Source organism: Triticum dicoccoides, chromosome 7A (assembly GCF_002162155.2).
Source record: "Triticum dicoccoides isolate Atlit2015 ecotype Zavitan chromosome 7A, WEW_v2.0, whole genome shotgun sequence".
Classification (NCBI taxonomy): Eukaryota; Viridiplantae; Streptophyta; class Magnoliopsida; order Poales; family Poaceae; genus Triticum; species Triticum dicoccoides.
Genome location: NC_041392.1, coordinates 688,625,221 through 688,647,253, shown reverse-complemented (window position 1 = coordinate 688,647,253; position 22,033 = coordinate 688,625,221). Strand labels below are relative to the sequence as shown.

The 22,033-nt window shown below is 43.9% G+C and overlaps 2 protein-coding genes across 2 annotated transcripts; both read right to left on the bottom strand.

The window, feature by feature from the left end:
* Nucleotides 1–3,826: 3,826 nt before the first annotated feature.
* Nucleotides 3,827–9,351, bottom strand: LOC119329509 (glycosyltransferase BC10-like). The gene is made up of 11 exons (XM_037602572.1): nucleotides 9,206–9,351; nucleotides 7,939–8,445; nucleotides 7,128–7,226; nucleotides 6,444–6,544; nucleotides 6,290–6,361; nucleotides 6,015–6,105; nucleotides 5,547–5,627; nucleotides 4,942–4,998; nucleotides 4,730–4,852; nucleotides 4,582–4,620; nucleotides 3,827–4,368 (listed from the first exon to the last, which is right to left on the bottom strand). Exons 2-11 carry the CDS (start codon nucleotides 8,281–8,283, stop codon nucleotides 4,240–4,242), a joined length of 1,137 nt encoding a protein of 378 aa, XP_037458469.1. The 5' UTR covers nucleotides 8,284–8,445; nucleotides 9,206–9,351; the 3' UTR covers nucleotides 3,827–4,239.
* A 2,457-nt stretch (nucleotides 9,352–11,808) lies between these two features.
* Nucleotides 11,809–18,403, bottom strand: LOC119329703 (V-type proton ATPase catalytic subunit A-like). Its single transcript, XM_037602776.1, has 19 exons — nucleotides 18,152–18,403; nucleotides 17,484–17,610; nucleotides 17,319–17,374; nucleotides 17,175–17,231; nucleotides 16,976–17,087; nucleotides 16,832–16,869; nucleotides 16,598–16,699; nucleotides 16,461–16,517; nucleotides 16,309–16,380; nucleotides 16,055–16,156; nucleotides 15,744–15,939; nucleotides 15,036–15,142; nucleotides 14,373–14,567; nucleotides 14,186–14,272; nucleotides 13,997–14,101; nucleotides 13,585–13,682; nucleotides 13,423–13,501; nucleotides 12,394–12,482; nucleotides 11,809–12,284 (listed from the first exon to the last, which is right to left on the bottom strand). The coding sequence occupies exons 1-19, from the start codon at nucleotides 18,386–18,388 to the stop codon at nucleotides 12,170–12,172; spliced, it is 2,031 nt and encodes a 676-aa protein (XP_037458673.1). The 5' UTR covers nucleotides 18,389–18,403; the 3' UTR covers nucleotides 11,809–12,169.
* Nucleotides 18,404–22,033: the final 3,630 nt, after the last annotated feature.

Here is a 22,033-nt window from a genome sequence, read left to right as displayed (position 1 = left end):
ACACAGTTACTATGGTTACTATGACATTATACTAAACCATGTTACTAAAGACGGGTCGGCCCTGAGGGGTACCCGCGCGAGCTTAATAGCGAGTGATGTGGAGTCGGGTTGACCTGGAAGGTGCCCGCGAGATACTTACGAGGCGTGGCCGGGCATTCTTAGCCCTTGCCGTAAGTACTCGAGACGGAGCGACGGGGTCACATCTTTCGTGAGTATCTGCTTGTTACCGTGCGTTACTAATCCACTACGATTTGGATATTTGATCCGAGGGGCCTCTGGCCTAATAGCACTAACCATCACGTGGGCATAGTATGGGCGTTCTGCGTGGTATACATCAGTCGAAGCTTAATAGACGTCAGCGACTGAGCGGTGCGCGCCGGGTTGGACTGCATAAGCACCTGCATTTTTGGAGGTAGCTAGGTCTGCTCACCGGCCGCCCACGCAACGTGCAGGAGTTCCCTGGGCGATGGCCCATGACCCCTGGGGCATAGGTTTAGTCTGGCGTGCTGGCCTCTCTATTAAGCCTAGGTCAGGTTGCGGCGTATTGTTTGGCCGACGTCGGGCATGACCCAGGAAAGTGTGTTCGGCCGGAGTTAATCGAACGTGGTGGGTAAGTTGGTGCACCCCTGCAGGGAAGAAAACATCTATCGATAGCCTGTCCTACGGTAACGGACACTTGGAGTTGTATCCCGATCGATACAACTAGAACTGGATACTTGAGATGAGAAATGGAGATGAGAAATGGATAGTATGGCTCTGGGATTGCTTTCTCGCAGGGAGTCGAGAAAGGATCTCTGGCCGAGGTTGATAGCACTACTACTACTTTACATTATGTTGATCTGTACTCTTCTATATGTTGCAAGATGCTTGAAGATGCTTGAAGATGCTAGTCTTCGATAGGCTAGGTTTTCCTCTTTCTCTTCTGGCATTCTGCAGTTGAGCCCACAGATACAACCATTTGTTGATACAGATGCATACTTAGTTTAGATCTGATGTAAGTCTTGCGAGTACTTTGGATGAGTACTCATGGTTTTTTTGCTACCTCTTTTCCCGCATACCCAATTGTTGCGACCAGATGACGGATCCCAGGAGCCAGACGAGACCACTGAAGACTACTACTACCCCGAGGGTGCCTACTGCTACGTGACGGCCGCTGACGACTTGGAGTAGTTAGGAGGCTCCCAGGTAGGAGGCCTTGCCTTTTCGATCGTTGTTTTTTTTTGCTAGCCTTCTTAAGGAAAACTTGTTTAACTCATGTCTGTACTCAGATATTGTTGCTTCCGCTGACTCTTGTGTATTCGAGCTTATGTATTCGAGCCCTCGAGGCCCCTGGCTTATAATATAAAGCTTGTATTATTTTAATTTGTGTCTAGAGTTGTGTTGTGATATCTTCCCGTGAGTCCTTGATCTTGATCGTACACATTTGCGTGTATGATTAGCGTACGATTGAATCGAGGGCGTCACACACGTATTCCACGATCAACTACCGGGCCACCATAGCTCTTCAGAAGGGATGTAAAACCTTCAGCACATATGAGAAATAAAAAGGAAGATACTGGATCCCCTTGTCGAAGTCCCTTAGTTGGCTGAAAGAACGGAAGGAGTGCACCATTCACCTTGACCGAGAACCTAACTGATGAAACACACTTCATAATGAGTCTGACAAATGAATCACAGAAGCCCAGTCTGGTCATTATGGCCTCAAGGTAATGCCACTCAACTCTGTCATATGCTTTGAGCATATCTAATTTTACCGCGCATGAAGCATTTTTCCTTTCCTTTTCCTTTTCATTGCATGTATACTTTCATATGCCACAAGAACATGGTTAGTGATCAAATGTCCTGGCACAAAGGCACTTTGCTCCTGCCCTATGATCTCATCCATCATACTACATAGTCGGTTAGTAATAGCTTTAGCGGCAATTTTGTACAGCACGGGACAAAGTGCAATGGGCCAAAACTATGAAATTCTCTGGGGGTTGCGTACCTTGGGAATAAGTGTAATGGCAGTATCATTCAGTCCTAAGGGAAGCTCCCCGCCATTCAAAAAATCCAAAACAGTCATCATCACATCTTCCCCTAACAAGCACCAGTGTCTCTGAAAGAAACCGGTCGTGAATCCATCAATTCCGGGTGCTTTGGACGGAGCCATTTGAAATAAAGCTATCTTCACCTCCTCAACAGTAAAGTCCTTCTCTAAGGATTCATTCATGGCTGTTGTAACACGAGGATTGACAAATGCCAGTAGTTCGGACATATCTCTGTAACCTTGTGATAGGTACAGACCTTGGTAGAAACTCTGGATCTCCTCTTTAATTTCATCTTGATCTGTACATAAATTACCATCATCTTTCTGTAAAGAGGTGATCCGATTGGTTCGTCTCCTTTGCGATGCACGGGCATGAAAGAATTTTGTGTTTCTGTCCCGGCACGAACACTTTGGACCCTTGATCGCTGCTTGATCCAGATTTCCTCTTGGCGAAGCGCCAGCTTCAGCTGGGCTGCAACCGAGAGCTCTTCCTGTGTCGGACCCCTGCCAATGGATGCAGCCCTCAAATGCTCTAGATTTTTCTGTAATTTCTTGACTTTCTTTGCAAGATTACCGAACTCCCGCTCACCCCAGGAACCGAGCCGGGATTGTACAATATTAAGGGCTTGCACCACCCCTTCAAGTCCTCCTTGGCTATTTTATTTCATAAGTCGATAAAACATGTGATAGTTGAGGCGGTTTTCAAGGAAAATTGGTGGAAAAAACCAGAGGTGTGAGGGGATTGGGAGGTGTGAGTAGGGGAGCCGTGGACAAAGAAAGAAGGGGAACACCAAAAATTGCTAATGGAGCACAATTTAAAAAAAACAAAAATTAATATATTTTTCGCTGACATATACACATACCTATGGATGTATACTACTTGTCTGTGAAATTTATGGTGAAATGCATTTTTATGCGAGCTACACAAAAATAATAAAATCATGTATGTCTAGCACATGTACTTTTCACTATAAAAATACATTATTAATTTTCATACAGCTAACAAAAAAATGTATTTCATAATTAAATTTTACACACATCTAATATACATCTATAAGTACTTGTGTCTTTTTTCAGATTTTTTGAAACTAAAAAGGTCAGTTTCTTAATTTTCAAAAGCCTCACTCGGGGAACTCTATTTTTCTCAAGTATATATAGGATAGGCGATGTGAGTTAGGCCCATCCTCATCAGTTTGCACACTGAGGAAAATTCACATGCTTCAACAGGGTTTAATTGACTTATGCATGGGGCAAAAAGGGAAATTTGTCTGCTTACACATTCAACCATGGGGATTCCCACGTGATATAATGTTAAGGCGTTTTGGAGGACAAGCTTCATGGAGCCTGATATTTTTAAAATTTCAAGATTCAATTTTTTTCTAAAAATTCTATAAAAAAACACACATATAAGGATGTAATGTATATGTGTAAAATTTCACAATGAAATAACTTGAATTGCAAACTGCATAAAAAGGAACAAAATCATGGACTTTGAAAGTGAACGGTGCATGTGCTAAGCATCCACAAATATTAATATTTTGTAGCTCTTATTTTAATGTATTTTATCATAAAAATGTACATACATGTATATTACATCTCTGTGTATGTATTTTTTTAGATTTTTTTTGAAACATAAAAACATGGTTTTTGAACTTGTTCAAAATTCAAGCTCCATGGAGCCCGAGCAACTTTGCATAATAAAGTTCACCTTCTTCAGAATATATGTACAATAAAACTGAAAACATGCCAAAACCTACAAGAATAGATACACAGTAAGTAACCAAAAAACAACCGAGAGACTATAAAAAGATATGTGGTACTTCTCAATCATTTCCTTTTTGTGTCTACAAAAGAATGGATCATATAATAACAGCATATTGACAAAAATATGATCTCCAACTCCAAGAGCCAGGAACTAATGAGGCTAGGACAGAGATTAAAGAGGGAGAGGGAGATAGAGGCAAAGGACTTGAAGGAAACATACAAAAAGCACAATAGATTACAACTGAGGGCAGTATCATCGCTATCAATATCGCCGCATCCCTACCACCCATGGACTGAACCGCAGGTTTGCGGTGGTCGCTGCAACAGCAACCCGTCGCTCGAGGCCCAGATCTAAGTATCGATTGACTTCACAATTTTTACACGAAGAGAGGAGACATGCTCATGTACTTGAACCATGTGTTGAGGTGCAAAGAATCAGGTTGAAGTCAAACAGACGTGTAGCTGGTGAATATCTTCAGTAAGCTGTCGAGAGTTTCGGGGTAAAATTTCCTAGCAAAAAGATAGCATGGACTCTTTGATCCGTTCCACAAACATGGCTTCTGTGTCACGAGTTTCTGCAAAGGGGATAGAAACCAGAAATCAGTATCCCATACAGTTGTAGCAGATCATTGGGAAAGTTTTGCAATACAGATCATTTTTAATATGTACTAGCAGAAAATCAAAGGAAAAGTTTCTGCAAAGGCAAGATTTAGAAGAAAAAATTATTTATTTACTTATTTATTGTTCTATGACGGTCAAAATACTGATGGCGAAATTATTGCCCATACCTTGTCATCACTTGTTACATGGATGGTCTCATCAACGGCCTGTGCGACGGTAATGTACATTATATACATCAATGTAAGGGTTATGCACTAAATAGAAAAACATGTACAGATCATCTCAGGAAAGAAATCAAGCAAGGCAAAAACATACTGTTATATTCTTTAGTAGATCATAGCTGACATCAGCAACTGCGTACGACCTTGGATGCCATTTCCCCTCAGACCAATCCACATGTGTTACCGACCAATTAGCTATTCCACCTGGATCTACCATCTGATGTTTCGTAGAAGGACTTGTTTAGTTCGCAAGTAACTAAAGGAAAAAAGATGTAAATGCAACTTCTGTAGATTGTAGATACTGACATTGAATAGGGTTGGCAAATAATGCTCATCAGCAATACAGTTGCGCCCATCTGCTGGCTGCAAATCACATGACATAGATAAATTACTTTCCAAAAATCGACTTGCGAGAAAAATGTCGGAGAAAACTAGAGAACTGGAAAACTCAAGTATTGGTTGAGACTTCAGGAAGAATGACTACCGAACAAGCATGTCACTCAAATGCATCCCAGAAGACAATTTATTCAACACGAGAAACATATGAAGTTCCCATGCTGATTAAGCTTGTTAGAATATTTTACCTGTTGCTAAGGAAAGAAAAAAAAATTGCGATAGAGTTTGCACATTGATTTTCTGATGTTTATGGAAGTGGTTATCAAAACTATCCTTCAGTTCATTATGGCCTATTTGCCAATCAGAGGTAACTACTGAATTTCTGTACTAGAGTTTTACTATAACAACTCTAGCCTTTATATTAAAACATATATACAGCGTTGAATACATCTAACAATGTATGTGTATTACCTATTAAAATATCTAGTATATCTCCAATCCGTTAACCAAAGATAGCAACTAGTGTGAAAAAACGTCTTACATTATGGGACGGAGGGAGTAGAAAAGAAACACACCTTGCAATATAGCTTGAACTTCTTGTAGTAAAGGTTGTCCGCCAGAATCAGCAAAGCATGTCTTCGCGTGATTGCAAACCACTATAACAAGAGCAACAATTACACAAAGAGAGCATGTGAGACTAGATTCTGATACTCAATAACCGATTTCTGGACAAGTTAGCTTTGTACCATGGAAAAACTGAAAACAAATAATACACAACTAAAATAACAAACGGTGGACCCACAAGTACTATACTGTCTCCATTTCAAAATACAAGGTGTGGTTATGAAAATCGCAATAATATGGAAGTGCTTTTGAATACAGAACCGATGATGTCTATGTTGTCTACCAGTACCATAAACTACATATTATCGAGTTAATCGTTGGTTAAAGCGTGAATTTGGAACGGAGGAATATAATCTAGCAAACTAATACACGTCACAATAACAACAACAATAAGGAAACAACTTCACAAAAATATGTACCTGGGCACCCTTTCTGAAGTCTCTCTCCTCTATTTCAGGAAGCATCTCAAGAGAATACCTTCCATTTCCATGTGGACCAGGATCCTGGAAACTACAAAATGGCAATAAATGCGGACAAAAATCAACATGCATGGACATGGACATCTATAAGTGATAAAACAATGTATAAACTAAACGTCCTTGTGATATTGGCCAGTGCCACTTCTTTCACTAATTCCCCTTTACTTCCTTTATTTTTCAAAATGGCAATGAAATACAAGTTCCAGTAGTCTTACCAATCAATGAAACTGATGTTTGTTCCCATCAGGTAATTAAAGACATAGTCGAATGAATGAAGCGGAACACAGCTGCGAGAGAGAGTAAATACTGATTTCAGTACGGTGAAAGAATCTCTCAAGAAGGAAATCATTCATAACCAGGAATTCAAACCTATCAGAAAGCAAGACAAAAAATTGATTATCCGCGTCTTCCAGCGCATTTGCTAATAGCCTCTTCTCTGCATCTATCATTGAAATCTTTCCCCATACAACCTGCATAGCAAGTACATACTCTATTCAATTTTGACAACCACAAACATGCAACATCAAACCTATGTTATAATTGTTAGAAATAAACCTAAACCATATGTAATGCACAAAGCTCCTCGATTTGCAAATTAGTAGACTAAGATTTTTCGGCATCTCAATCCAAACTGCTAATAGTGGTCTTTAGAAGTCAGAAGATCCATACGTCATGATACTAAGACTGGCCTTCAGGATACAAGTAGTGCCATGGGGAATTGGGAATGATACTAATACTCTTAAATGCAAGCGATCTTGGTCAACTTATGTTCTCAACTATATCAATATGAGCTCACTGTTTAGCCATTGCTCATTGCTCCTTCCTTGGAGTGAACATATTAATGAAAACAAAAGTTTCAGATGGCATCAATATCAATCAGTTGAGCCATTAACACATTCTTCATTCATTGAGAGGGAGAATTTTCTTCGAAACGTAAGCTTTCAAGATATAAGAGAAATTGTACTTGACAAATCTCCTCGGCGAAATCACATCGTTTATGTAAAACACCCATGCAAACTTATGAAGAACTGAAGGACAGATGAGAATTATTACCGCATCACTATGAATATCTCGGCCAACAAAGAGAGAACTAGTATGCACAGGCTTCTGACGCGACGCGTGCACATAGATGGAGTATCTTCCCTCATGACCCTGTGTATCGAAGTTATTTTGTTTTAAGTTCACATGAATTATATAAAGAATAGAGAACATTACTTCATGTAGACATGCAGAGATGGTTAGGAACATGGAGGCACAAGATTATAGTCAAAAGTGTATGCTAGCAAGATAGTATTATTGACTTGGTCAAGAGGATCAGTTAATTCACTTATGCAGATAAGGTACATCTTGATGTTCCACTGTTCAAAAATGAATGTTTGCATGAAGCTAACATATCTCAATAGTATACATTTATTATTGAAAATAATGGTAAAATGTCAACCACTAAATTGTTTCTCAGCAACCCAAATAGTTGTCTCTGTATAATAACTAGAAAATATTTGATGATACACTGGCACCATCAGTTAATGAAAACTCAAAGAAACCTTAAATGAACTATACTCCTTCCGTCCTTGAAAGAGTGTACTTCCAACTTTGTTGGAGGGTCAAACTATCTCAAAGTTTGGCCGAGTTTGTGCAGAAATATATCATTGTTTGTGAAACCAAATAGGTATATGATGAAAATATACTATATAATGAATCTAATGCTACTAATTTGATGGCATAAATGTTGGTGCATTATTGTGTAAATACAGTCAAACATAAAAAAGATTGACTTTCCAACAAAGTTAGAAGAACACTCTTTCAAGGACGGAGGGAGTACTCCTTCAAATTGCACAAGGACAAGAGGTGAAATCAGGCAAACCTGCAGAAACTTCTCCCACAATTTCTCGAAGGGCAATGAGCCAGGTGTCAAGAACATAAACGCAATCTTTGGATTCTTCGACGTGGACATGGGCATCCCAAGAATATCCCTGATAACAGCGGCTGAGATGATCTCGTCATCGGTTTTCTCCCGGCGGCCGATGGACGGGAGCCAATCCTTGAACGGCGTGCAGACGCTAGAAGCAGAGAGGTAGCACTGCGAGTAGTGCCGCGGCGGGTACACGTACGCCCCGATCAGCACGACGCAGACGAGGCACAAGAGCACGATTATCCACATGGGCCTCTTGGCCGCGGGCCGGTGGCGCGCAGGCGGCATGACAGTCATGTCCTTGCTGCCCCACAGCCCCCACTGTCGAACTCTCCGTGCTCTCAGCTCCTCACCATCTTTGGATCATCTAAAAGCTCCGGTTGTTTCGACGTGAAGGCCGCTGCTACACCACACCAGGGCCTGATGAAATGTCAGGCAGCTGACTCCTCACCCCTTCCCCTGCATTTAGAACACACGAGGTAAGCACAGCACTGATGCAAGAGATCATGATTAATTAAGTAGTAAAAATCAAGCAAGCTGAACGGCGATCTAGAAGAAGAATCGGGGTCCTACAGGCCAGCACCACCCCAGCCACCTGACGGCTGCTCTAGCACTAGCACTGCAGCCCGAATTCCAATCAATGCGCGCGCGCGCGCGCACGCGTGATTCAGATATGGCAAGCGGTGAGACGACCCAACGAAAGCAAAACAAGCGCGCCGCCGATCCAGCAGAGGCTACGCGGGCAGCTCTCGGAAGGCGCTGCCTGCCTTCCCGAGCTGGCCGGCCGCGCGATTGGTCCGGGGTAGGTGATCCACCAGTCCAAATCAGGCGAATTCCACACGCGCGAGAAAAAAGCAGGCAGCGCGGCTCGAGTCCACGGCGGCGGCTGGGGAGGGAAAAAGTCAAACTCTGACCAAATCGCCGCCCGATCCCACCGGCGACGCCGCCGCCGCCGCATTACGAGCTCGATCCAACCAATTCCCCCAGCCAGCCGCGCCCAACAGAAACGCGCGCAGAACCGCCGGAATTCGCTCCCCGGAGCTCACGAGTAGAATTCGAACTTCAAAACGAACACGCCGAGCCGCGCGGCGAGCCACGCCAACCCAGCAGCCGAGCCCAATGCGCGGGGCGGCGAGCTCTGCTGCGTGCGTGGTTCGAATGGAACGAAACCGGTAGAGGGGGGAGGCGGGCCGGAGAGTACGGGGAGGGGGGAGCTTACCGCGTTTACGAGCTTGGCGGCGGGAGGCGGGCGGCGGATCTGGAGGTGGCGGCGCGTCGATGGGATCGGGTGGCTCGGGGGGCAGGCGGGCAGCAGAGGTGGAGGTGGAGATGAGGAGGCGAGGGGGAGAGGAGAGAGACGGGAGGAGGTAGTACGTATATAAACAAAGCGGGATTAACTAAGCTGGAAGCGGCACTAATTGTAACATGTGGTGACTTAATGCCTTTCCTTCCTTGCTTCCAAATGGACGCAATGGGAAAATAGAAGATGGTGATAGTCTCTCGGCCGGGAGGCCGGCGTGTGATTTTGCACCCCACCCCTCACTTTCCTTCTCTTGCCTCCTAGCGCGTCCATTTGGAATTTTACTACTCCCTCCGTTCACTTTTATAAATCATTTAAGACAACTCAAAATAGGCTACTTTGCATGTTGTTTGAAATGTCTTCAAGGACTTATAAAAGTGAACAGAGAAATAGTATTCATTTATTGTTAATCTGTTAGTTTATATGTATTTTTTGATTGTTTTTTTTAATCTCTTTTGATCTTTCGATAATAAACCTATGTAGAAGGGATGCTACTATTCAGATTGTGCTGGGAAGATGGTCGAGCGGTTCAAGGCTTAGCATTGGAACTCCACTTCTCATAACAGAGCCGATATCATGACATTGTACATGACCTTCTCACAGAGACTGGCCTTGCGCTCAAGCTTCTAGATTTGGTCGAACTACATGTTCATCAAGAGAAGATATTCACCGCAAGAAAGGTTGTGATAACAACCATTTGGCCATTTTTTTCCCTTTATGTTGTCTATAGAAGAACCCATTATCCTCAGATTTATAACCCTAATAGCCTTGCGTGCAATCAAAAGATTTAGCACTCATCTTTTATCCTACGTGTTGTCCCCTTCTTAGAATATACTCTATTCGTCCGAAAAATCTTGCCCCGAACTTGTTCCTCAAATAAATGTATCTAGCACTAACTTGATGCTAGATACAAGTTTTTCCAGATGGAAGGGAGTACCACTGCTTATATGTAGCATTATTTGTGTTATCTAAAACTAAAAGAATGTTGTCCTCGGATTAGTACCCTATAATAAAAACTTTGCCCGCAATCAAAAGACGGGAAGCTTTGCTTTGGCGCTCATCTTTGCTTGCTGGGCACCCCCTTTTGGTACAAAAGCAAAAGTACTGCACGTACATGGTGCATATACTGCTGCAAAAGTACAAAAGCGACGGAATGGCTAGATGCAGGGGTATATTCGCACGGCCGGACGGCCGGACGGACACGCGGCCAGGCTACGCCTTCGATTTCAATTCACATGTCCCCACAATGTCTGTTATGAGATACCGAAAGGTCACGTCGGCCAGGGAAATAACAAAAAATCATGCACGTACTTCCTCCGTAAGAAAGTATTTCCTCCGTCTTAAAATAAGTGTCTCAAATTTGTACTAAAATTAATACGTATAAGAGAGCTTATAACACTATTTTAGTGCTCTAAGCGCTCTTAATAGGAAGTATTTATTTCGGGGGTTCCTAGAATCACCCCGCAACACAAAGTTCACGGTACCAAAAGTCAGGTCAAACACAAAAAGAACCACCAAATCATACATGTATTTCCTCTGTTCCAAAATAAGTGCCGTATTTTTGGACGGAGGGAGCATTTCACAAAATTGCCACAATTTAAAAGCTCCCGGCCTATGGATTCGGATATAAAAAAATCCATGCGCGTAGGAAGAGTAATTCCGGTGGTCCATGTGCAATTCTTTTCCATTCCATGGCTGCCGGTGAGTAGGCTGACAGACAGGATCCCATGTGCAATCCCATGCACATTCTCATGTGGACCAGCTGCCAATGCGAGCCATCCACGTAGAGCAGACCCACAGAAACAGAAACAAAAACAAGAAGAGTGCTTCCTTCTTTCTAGGCTCACGCACGCACCCATCCGTCCTGGATGGGTGTGCACAACATCCTCAGCGGAAAACGTACGAAAGTGGCTTCCGGCTGCTCCGCTAGCAGAGCAGGCAAGCGTCCAAGCAAGCAGGGGTGTGGCTAGAGACAAAGCCCGCTCAGGCTGGCCTGGTCGGTGGGTGGATCCTCCGCCAATCGCCGTTCTTGCTGCTCCAAATCCGTCCATCCATCCCGGCTTCCTCACAACAAGAACCCACCCATGCATCCAAAATGGTCTCCCCCAGACGGGAGAAAAGACAGTAATAATCACCACCGTGCCGTTTCAACCACGCACCGTAACTTTTTTTGACACAACAGGTATAAATATAGACGTTATTGGTGTCATTAGATACTCCCTCTGTGCATAAATACAAGACATTTTTTGGACTTGTGCTCCGTCGATAAATGCTGACTTTGTGTTCCTGCCTTTCTACTCCCTCCGTTCCAAAATAAATGACTCAACTTTGTACTGACTGAAGGATAAACTTGAGTCACTTATTTTAAAACAGAGGAAGTATTATTTTAACATAATCCATTAAAGTAGTATTTTGGAACAGAGGGGCTGAGGGAGTAACTTAACACAACATGTCAAGCACGATCTCTTTGTGCAGGTAATTGTCACTAATTGACGAACCATGAAATAGCACGAGAGGGAGAGTAATGGCAAATAATAGATATAAATATAGACATTATTGATGTTCGAGTAGATGGACATCGTGCTTATTCCTCTATGAACATGTCCACCGGTGTTCAATCTTCTTATACAACAAATAATGGTACACATGGTGAAAAAATAATGGCGTGCATCCTGGCGCTGGAGACCAAACAATGTAAAAATCCTGGAAAAACAAGTCTGTCTGTCTGTCGCAAAAAAAAAGGGGGAGGGGATCCTGAAACGTAATTCGCATCTACACAAACTCCGGTGAAGCAAAAGCAAATTGCTCGCAAGTCGTTCACAGCATTTGGTGCTCCTTATTGTTTACACGGTGGCCATACACAATGTTTCCTCTTTCTCTTTTTTACCTAGCCTCGTCTTCTAGGTTGCGGAACCCGGTGGTGAGGTCGTCGTACAACTTCTGGAATTTTGCGATTAGGACGTCTTCGCCTTCTGCGGGGTCTTCGAACTTTTGGGATCTGTTGAGTACAAAAACAAAGTATCGATATTTTTTATTCTTGCTAAATGTTTATTAGATAGATAGACACCAAATTAAGTATCCATTTGAATATAGGCTGGAATACTTACACAAGGCGGTAAAATAGATCTCCCATGCGACTCTTTACGACGGCATAGGTTATCTTGTGTCCATCAGCATTGGCTGCTCGCTCCACGGCCTGCAAAACAAGCATACATATATTAAGGTTAAGAAGCAAACTTACATGTTTGCATATTTCCTTTATGATGATGGACCTACCTCCACCAGTTCTACTAATACAAGAAACTTGGTTCCAGTAAATGAAAATAGTTTACATACTAGATGGGTCTATAAATAGTCTATATATCAGCTGTACAATATAAGATGCACATTTTTTTCCCTAAACGTCCAAGTTTTTTTTAGGCTGGCAGCTGGCTACCTTATTTCTCTTTTGTGCACTATGTACCTTTATTGAATGAATTTAGTTTCAAGTTTCAGCTCATTGCTAGGCTAGTCAATGTTAATATTATACTTGAAGTAATTTACGCTTAAACGTCATGCCTGTGCGATTGTAAAAAATATATTTTAGTCCAAAGTTGCCTAGCCATGGCCTTAGCATAAACGGTTCACTTAAGCCCAGGTCTGCTCATCAAGTTGTCATTGCTGTCACAGCGCTGACAGTGTTAGCATGATGAGGGCGCATAGAAGCTAAAATCGGTGAGGCGGGGAAGAAAAGTCAAACAGAGTTAGGTGAATGACTGAATGCTTTGTCGTTATTTAGACGGTAGTTAAACTGAAATCCCCTTTGACCGGGGCTTTGTGCAACTGCCATCTGCTGCTACACGATTGGGGTCAAATACAACTAGCAGTTTCCTTTTTAGGCATATATACTTGATATGACTCAAGTACTGAAATTAGATACTTCCATAAGAGTTAAGGAAAGAATAAAGCATTTCTGCAATAATCCCCTAGATTACAATTTAGCAAAATCAAACTTTAACCAAAGGGCAACCTTCCCAATGGAACAGAAGAAACATATTGTTCAAAGATACATACTTCCAAGTTCAAACATGTATGCTGTTTGTGCAATCTAAGCATTAGCCTTTAGGCACTAAAAAGGTCACAGAAAGTGCAATTACCTGATTCGCTAATGTATTGAAATGAATAATGTTGCGCATCATCCAGACAGATTTGTAGAATGGACAATACTTGTCATATCTGTTTCAACAAATAATCATGATCAGAGCTCAAATGGTTATGCAGTTAGAAGATATCCATAAAAATCGTAGGGTATCACTCACGGGGTAAAAGCATTCTGTGCCAAATAATCTTCCCTCAGAAGCTTGGCTGTCTCCAAAGTAATCTTGTCAGATTCTCCCAGTGCATCTTTACCAACAAGCTGACAAATTGGAAAATATTAGTCCCATGATGATGTGCATGTGTCCGCAATTGATTCCGCAAACCACAAAAGCACCAATCTATTCTCTCCATATATGGAACTCTTCAGAATATAAAATAACATTAAAGTACAGAATGAAGAGCAATTCATTGCCTACTAAAAGCATTATTAAGTGTAATATTTTAAAAATAAATCAGGAAACAAAAGCACCAATGACTGTTACTCATATGATAAATTAACAATAACAAAGTATGTCACCATATTTGGGAATGAATCCTCAGCAACAAAATGAGACACAAGGTAAACATGAATACCTGGACAATTTCGTTTAGGTCATCCTCTCTCTGCAACACTTCACGAGCTTTTGTTCTCATGTCAATAAAGCCAGGATCAAACTTTTCATAGTATCCTTCCAAAGCCTACAGTGCAGACGATGGTACGTCAGTACAACAGAGAGCACTAACATTAGTTACATTGAAATTCTGGGCAAGTTAGGGAATAACCGTGGAGTATTTTGAGTAAGAAATGAGCCAATTAACAGATGGGAAATGCTTTCTTTGAGCCAGCTTCTTATCCAGTCCCCAGAAGACCTGCAATTCAGAGCAGTTAATTAATACCTGATAGTAACAAAGCAATGGAAATTCTGTAGGTACGACTACCTAAAGGTTCGTAACCAAACAGTTTCCTTACCTGCACAATACTGAGGGTTGCAGAGGTAACAGGATCTGAAAAATCTCCTCCAGGAGGAGAGACGGCGCCAACAATTGTGACACTGCCTGTCCGGTCTGGACTGCCAAGACATTGCACCTTCCCAGCACGTTCATAGAAGGATGCCAACCGTGAAGCCAAATATGCGGGGTAACCACTATCCGCAGGCATTTCAGCCTATAGCATATTGAGCACACCATTAGTTTAAAAATCACATTAATATGCAAGTAAACTGTAATCAACGTATATGTGCAAGAGTAACTTTTAACTCAATAATACATTAGTGGTAGTTAAATGTCTTAGCAGTAAGTATTTCATGTATGACATGATTTTACTTCTGCAGCAAAGAAATTGTTCTAGCATTTGCAGTAATGTTCTTTAAACTGACAAATACTGTCCGCTACCATCAGATTATTTAATGTCAACAAGCTTAGTTAAGGGGGAAATAATAAAGAGTTCTAATCATAATCCTGGATCTAGACAAAGGAGAAAAAATTAAACCTTAATCATGAATAGTAGCTAGAACTTTAGAAATCAATAAGAACAAATTCAGGTTTTGCACCAGAGCATATATACAGCAGTGTAACATAAGTCACAAAAATGGCAATAGATAGAAATTGGAAGCCACGGAAGGAAGCATCATACCAAACGTCCTGAAATTTCACGCAATGCTTCGGCCCACCTGGACGTGGAATCAGCCATCATACTAACATTGTAGCCCATGTCACGGAAGTATTCAGCAATAGTAATTCCTGGAATAGAGGGGAAACAACACATGATTGTCTTGTTAATAGAGAAAAATCAGCTGAAAAGCATGAAAACGATGGCTCTTTAGCAAATTATCAGGAAACTGTACACGATGGATCACTCAGGCCGATTCACTACAAGATGTAGATGTAGGCTACCAAGTTCCCATAATAAACCAAACTATATTTTCTAAAACGAAGTAGTCAATAAATCACAATCAATGCCAAAATAAGATGCATATATCCAAAATGTTCTACTAAAACTAATGATAACGCCTTAGAGATGTGCCCGCCTGTCTCTACCTATGGACGCTGCTTTTACACTTTTTATATGTTGTGTTTTCAAATTTGTGCCATGAAGCCCCAGAAATTCTAAAACTAGCCAGTATCTACAATCGTACATACAGGTAGATACAAACAGGGAAACCACAGGCTTGCAATAATTCCATGTTAAAATAAAATTTATAGAAGCACTCATTTTAGTATTGCAAAAGCAACATGATGCTGTCGAAAAAAGGATCTATGTAAGATAGAAAGGCATGCCTGCAAGGCTGTAACAGTAGAATACTAGGATGCAAATAGAAAAACATCAACAATTGTATGTTACCTGTATAAATGGAGGCTTCACGAGCGGCGACAGGCATGTTGGAGGTGTTAGCCACAAGCGTTGTTCTTTTCATGACTGACTCTTCACGTCCATCAGGCAACGTCATTGTCAATTGCGGGAAGTCCATAAGGACCTCAGCCATCTCATTTCCTCTTTCTCCACAGCCCACATAAACCACAGTGTCGGAATTGGAATACTGTACAAGGTAATTTGAGTCAGAAGAAATTAAAACATTATACGACATTTAAAGGCCAACATCCTGAGCTGAACTAAAGTATCAGTTATGAAACAAGAGGTGAATAGCACGAGACCTTTGAGAGCGCCTGACTAATGACAGTTTTTCCACAACCGAAAGCTCCAGGAATAGCACATGTTCCTCCAAGCACCGAGGGAAACAGTGCGTCAAGTACACGCTGAAACCAATTCACAATAGATGTGAGATGCATCAAGATTTGACGGAGTAGCACAGGAAACATCACTCCAATGTTTGGTGCATTTGACAAATAAATATTGACACTAATACAAATAACTTTTTATTATTGTTTTGAGTAGCTAGCTCGTATACCTGTCCTGTTAGAAGAGGCGTGTCAGCAGCAAGTTTTGACGCAACAGGCCGTGGTGTCCGCACAGGCCATGTCTGCAGAGCAGAAATATGATGATCGTTAAGAGATGTGAAATCATGACATATCCAAAATTTATGAAGGGGAAATGCTTTACGTGGAGCATAGTGAACTGCTTTTTGATGCCCTGAAACTCCAATTCCAGCACTGTGTCCTGCAAAAAGAGCAACAGGTTGTCAAATGAAGTTATGTAGAAGAAATGAAGTAGCAGGTCTTTAAGTAACATTTACTAACCTGCAGACTGTACTGACCCGCAGGGGCAATGTAACTTATCTTTCCCATAGCACCAGGAGGGAGCGCGATATGGTGCTTCATCAATGTGTTCTCAAATACGGTCTGTGAGGCAGCAAGGCAGCAATGGATGCATATAGAAGTTAACAAGATGCATCCACCGATTGTACAACAAGAGGCAGGAATGCTAGATAGTAAGTTGTAAAAAAGGGGAAATTAGAGATCCTGCAAACTCACAGCGTATAGATCTCCATTTGTGATATTATCTCCAACACCTGAAACAAAAGTCCAAATTATTGATCTTCATGTACTGGACAAAACATAGTAGAGGCATGCTAACATCGTCCTTATCTTTTGTAGCATGTTATCACAGTAAATTACCTAGCTTATTTGGCTGGAACTCCCACTGCTGATCTTTATCAAGAGCAGGGACTGAAACACCACGTGGAATGTAGACATCTCCAGACTTAATAGCAATAGTTTTCAGAGGGCGCTGCAATGGGACGGTTATTTAGTCATACCATCAGAACGGAAGCTCACGGTAAGCATAATGAATGTGCGCTTGCTTCACTTATCTTACCTGGATTCCATCAAAGATGTTTCCAAGAATACCAGGTCCCAACTCACATGAAAGAGGCTGCATAAACCCAGCCATGGCGTGTTAAAACAGAGTAAAACAAAAGTTGGCTTTGGAAGTGCCCATCAAAATCAGTTAGCGTTTCACCTTTTTCGTTCTCAACACGGGATCGTTGACAGTTAGCCCAGCTGTTTCCTCGTAAACTGCATACAGCAGAGACAGATTAAACATGTGAGAAACTTCTTAGTTATGCACATCCCTGTGGAGAAAACTCAATGTGCAAATGTGAGGCAAAATCGCGCTCTGCTGTACCTTGAATTGTAGCTGAATCGCCCTCGAGACGGATGATTTCGCCGATGAGGCTGTCGTGGCCGACACGGACGAGCTCGTACATGGCGGCACCGCCCATGCCATCAGCCACGACCACGGGCCCAGAGACCTGGAACAGCAGAGTACAATGGTGAGACAATGCAACACGATTCATGAGGAACCAGTAAGACAACCCCTTCACGTCACTCCAGATCACACTATCGATCGACGAAGCATCGCGTCCAACTAAAGCCCGAGGAGGAGTGCTCGGTTAGAAGCACATCGGAGCACAATCTCGCGATCTAGACCGGCCCGACCACACTGGTTCCGTGCTAGCCTGGCCAGCTAAGGATCCAATGGCGCCCCATTGACCCGGCAGCGCGACCAAGCATCACACGATCCAGACACAATCGGAATCCCAAACCGGGCCGCCCAATTCGACGAATCTCGCAGACAATCATCACACGGCCGAAGAGCGGGGTCGCCGAACCCTCCGCCGCAGTCGAGGCGAGCGGGGCGCGCGCTCGGGAGATCCGGCGGCAGAGACGCCCGGATTTCCAAAACCGGCGCGAGCGCGTCCGCGGATCGGGAGAGATCCCGCGATCCAGCCGGGGGAGGAGCGGAGCGGAGCGGGGAGGAAGGAGGGGAGAAGGGGAAAAGAGGGCGCGGACCTTGCGGACGTAGCCGTACTCGCTCTCGCGCTCGCCCTCCTCGAAGGTGGTCATGCGGTCGCCGTGCGCCATGGCGGCCGGCGTGCTGGGGTCGTCGGCCGGGGCGGCGTCAGATGGGATCGCGCGGCGGTGTGGGGAGAAGGGGGAGGCGGTGTCGATCTGGGCTGGAGACGCTTCCTGGAGCCCCGTAGAGGTGGTGATGAAGGGGGACACGAACGATTTCCAGCCACGACTCATATTTTCATCCCCTCTTGATGAAGAGGCCAGGCGTGGCGTGGGTCCCACCCCCTCCCCCGCGTAGTAGTAGTAGTAGTAATTGTTTATTACCCGATCTTAAGACACGGCCCGGGGCACGCGGCGGCCGCTCATTGGCCCGGGCGCCCCAGCGGGGGTGGCATCAGATTTGGTCTCCAGCGGTAGAAATATTCGGATCCGCTGCTTCCAGATCGAGATACGAGAGAGAGGGAGAGAGGGGCAAATCTCCGATCTGGGGTTTGGAATTTCGTTTGCCTTTGTTTCAAAAAAAAAATCATGCCAAACTCTGTAAAAAAAAAAAATGAATTCATTGGTTTCAATTTGTTTCTCGGTGTTTTTCTTTGTTTTAGTCGTTTCTATAGAAGGCATGCGTCCGCATTGACCGCGCCCCTTCTTAACTCACACCCGTGAATCCCATTGCTCGCGTCAAAGCGATTCGACGCTTGTGCAGACGAACGCACTAGAGCTCGAAGCACTCTCTTGGTCGACGGAGTCGTGCTCCTGAACGTCGGCAGAGGGGTGACACGCGACGAACCATTAACCCATCCTTGTTGAATTATGAACCCGAGCATTGAGAGCACGAGCAACACTATCGTCAAAGGAGGGCATCAACAACAAATATCGTGAGCGGCGACTATCAGTAGCAATGGTCTGTCATGGAATACCCTAGCGCCCAGACCCTTCCACATGCTCGGAGCACCGCAACCGCATCGATGGTAGGCATGCATGTGAACGAAGAGCTACGACTGAGGAGAACAACTTTCGGAATCATGCGCAGGAGAAATAAGAGGTGCCCAATGTTCTCCTCCTTGTCATAGAAGAAACACACGATGAGTTGAGGGCGCCGTTGCAGCGGCCTAGAAGTGCGCCACAAAAAATAGCCGCCGACGAACCCTTGAGGGAGAACTTGCATCGGCTCGGGACGAAATTCCAAACCTGTGAATCGAGGTCAAATTCTAATACAACTTGTTTGCCATGATTTATGTATGTGGATTCGAAATCACAATAGCATCATAGGTATCGGTAGCGCACGTTTGTTTGAAAATCATGCCACTTTTCCGTTTCAAATTATGCTCAGTTCCAACTTGCTCTGCGTGCTCGACTCGAGAAAAGGGAAAAAAAGCTTGCTAGCCAGACCCACTCCACATCCCAAATACTACTCCCTTTGTCCAAAAAAATTTGTCCCGAACTTGTCTCTCAAATGGATGAATGTAGCACTAACTTGATGCTAAATACATCCATCTAAGGAACACCATGTTTTTGGATGAAGGGAGTAGAAGAGAGCAAAATACTTACAAAACGCTAGGCACGGACGCGAACATCTTGCTAGGCAGACCCACTCCACGCCCTAAATAGACTAGCCTACTCTCTCACCGAAAGGTCGTATCTTGCTCTCCGTGATTCTACATCAACTACTCAGGAGATTGATTGGTGGCGGTCTCTGTCGAAAAAAGATGGGTTGATGGCGAGTGCAGCAGCGCTCTCCGGGCCGCTGCGTGAGACACGTGCCCTGGACGGGAGAGCCTCCACGGCAGGGAACGGTTTTTTTCCTTTTCCTTTTCGGCAAACAGAGTGGAGCAACCTGCGTGCGCGACCAGCGGCGCGTGCTGCGTGCCTACAGATCGGGATCAGCGTCATCGTCGGGGGGCGGTCGTGCCCGGTGAGTGGCTGGCAGTGCCCGCCTGGGTCGGGCTCGCTCGCCAGGATAAGAACGTGAACGGAACGGGCCCCCCTACGACGCGATGGCACCAAGGAAAATGCTGCTATAGCTGGCAGGCCGGTTCCGGGGCTCGGCCGACGACCCGACGTCGTGCCCAGCGGTAACCTCGCGCGCGCATGCGTGCACCGCTTCGCTCCTACGAGTGTTTTTTTAATCTATTCATCTCCGATTATGACAATTCACTGCAACGAACACTAAAAGTAATAAAATTTGTATTCAGATTTGTAGGCCGCGTAGCGGTGACTATAAACACTAAGGCGAACCGAAGGCGTGTCATCGTCATCTCACAGGTGCCCGGCAAAACTTGTCGTAATAGACAATTGGGAAGTCGTTGTACTAAGACCCCATATGACCAGCGCAACAGAACAGCAACCACTGCCGATGAAGAGTAGCGTAGATCGGAAGAATCAAACCTAAAAACACTTTAGCGTAGACGAACTACGACCACATCCGAGCAAATCCACCAACGACATATCCGCCGGACGCACACCTTCACAAGCCCATCGACGATGCTAGACACACCACCGGAACGAGGGTTAGGCGGGAAGAATCGTATTTCATCTTCAGGGAGCCGCCGCCTTCTAGTCTTCCTGAGCAGAAGACAAAAAACATAACAAAACTCGAAGGAACAACAAAAATCGGAGCCCTCCCGCCGGCAAGGTCCGGAATCCACCGCGCTGCCATGGCCCTAAGACGACCAAAGACGAGGCGGACCGGCCCCGACGCCGACGAGAAACAGAGAAATCCTAGACTTTTCTTAGGGAAGGAGGCACAATTTAACGGTCTTCTCTTCAAAGTTCACAATATGCCTACTATCTCCAAAAATGTCAAAAGTAATACTCCTATTAAATCATTTTGTCATGGAAGTTCGTGAAAAGAATGTTCTTATTTTTCGTTGGAAAAACCAACGCCGAGGTCTAGATCAGTCCCTTTCTCATTTTTTTTGGAATACAACACAAATGCAAGCGCTCGTATCTACGTGTATACAGTCACGCATATGAACGCACACGCACAGACTTTATCTCTATGAGCATCTTCGAGAGAATGAGCCGGCATACCACCTTGATATTTTACGAAGTCATTGTAGACGCCTCGTAGTCGACGGGAACGTTTCCTCTCAATTGTCATCGATAAGGGAGCGACGACCGCGGCGGCTCGTTTTGGCCAAATTGGGTCTTGGAATCTTGATGTAACTTTTATTATGTGTAAGATGTTTTATACTAGTATACTACCGATAAACTTTAAAAATAGATCTAGATCTTTTTTTCATCAAAAAAAAGTATACTGATCGGGTGTCAACTCCATGAATTTTTCTTTCAAATCAAAAGAAAAAAAGTGACTATGGTTTCTTGGGCAGCCTTGCTAGAACCGAGAGAAGGACTGTGTTTGGTTGGCCTCAGGACCATCGGAATCAGTAGACCTTTGCAAAGCTGAATGTAGTATGGTGAGAAAAGGTCAATTTTAAACCTTGAACTCGTAAAGGTTCAGCGAATCAAACCTTCAAGTTAAAATCCCTGTCATTTGCACCCTGAAACATGCACTATCAGTCTAAATTAAACCCCGACACCTTTTCAGGCATAAAAATGCTGACGTGGCAGATGTCAACGGGACTCATCTGACTGATGGGCCAGGGAGCGGCAGTGTTGACCATAGCGTATACCCGTCCTCCACGCTGGGCCGACCCATTGTTTTTTTTCGGTTACACTGTTAAAACAATGTGTGTACCGGTCCTCCGCGCTGGGTCGGCTCATTTGTTTTTTTTCTGTTACACTAATAAAAATGCGTGCAAACGCTGCGTACCTGTCCTCCACGTTGGGCCGGCTCATTTGTTTTTTTTCTATTACACTGCTAAAAAATGCGTGCAAGATGATTGAATTTCACAACCTCCTCTTTCAGTGCAAACCGCA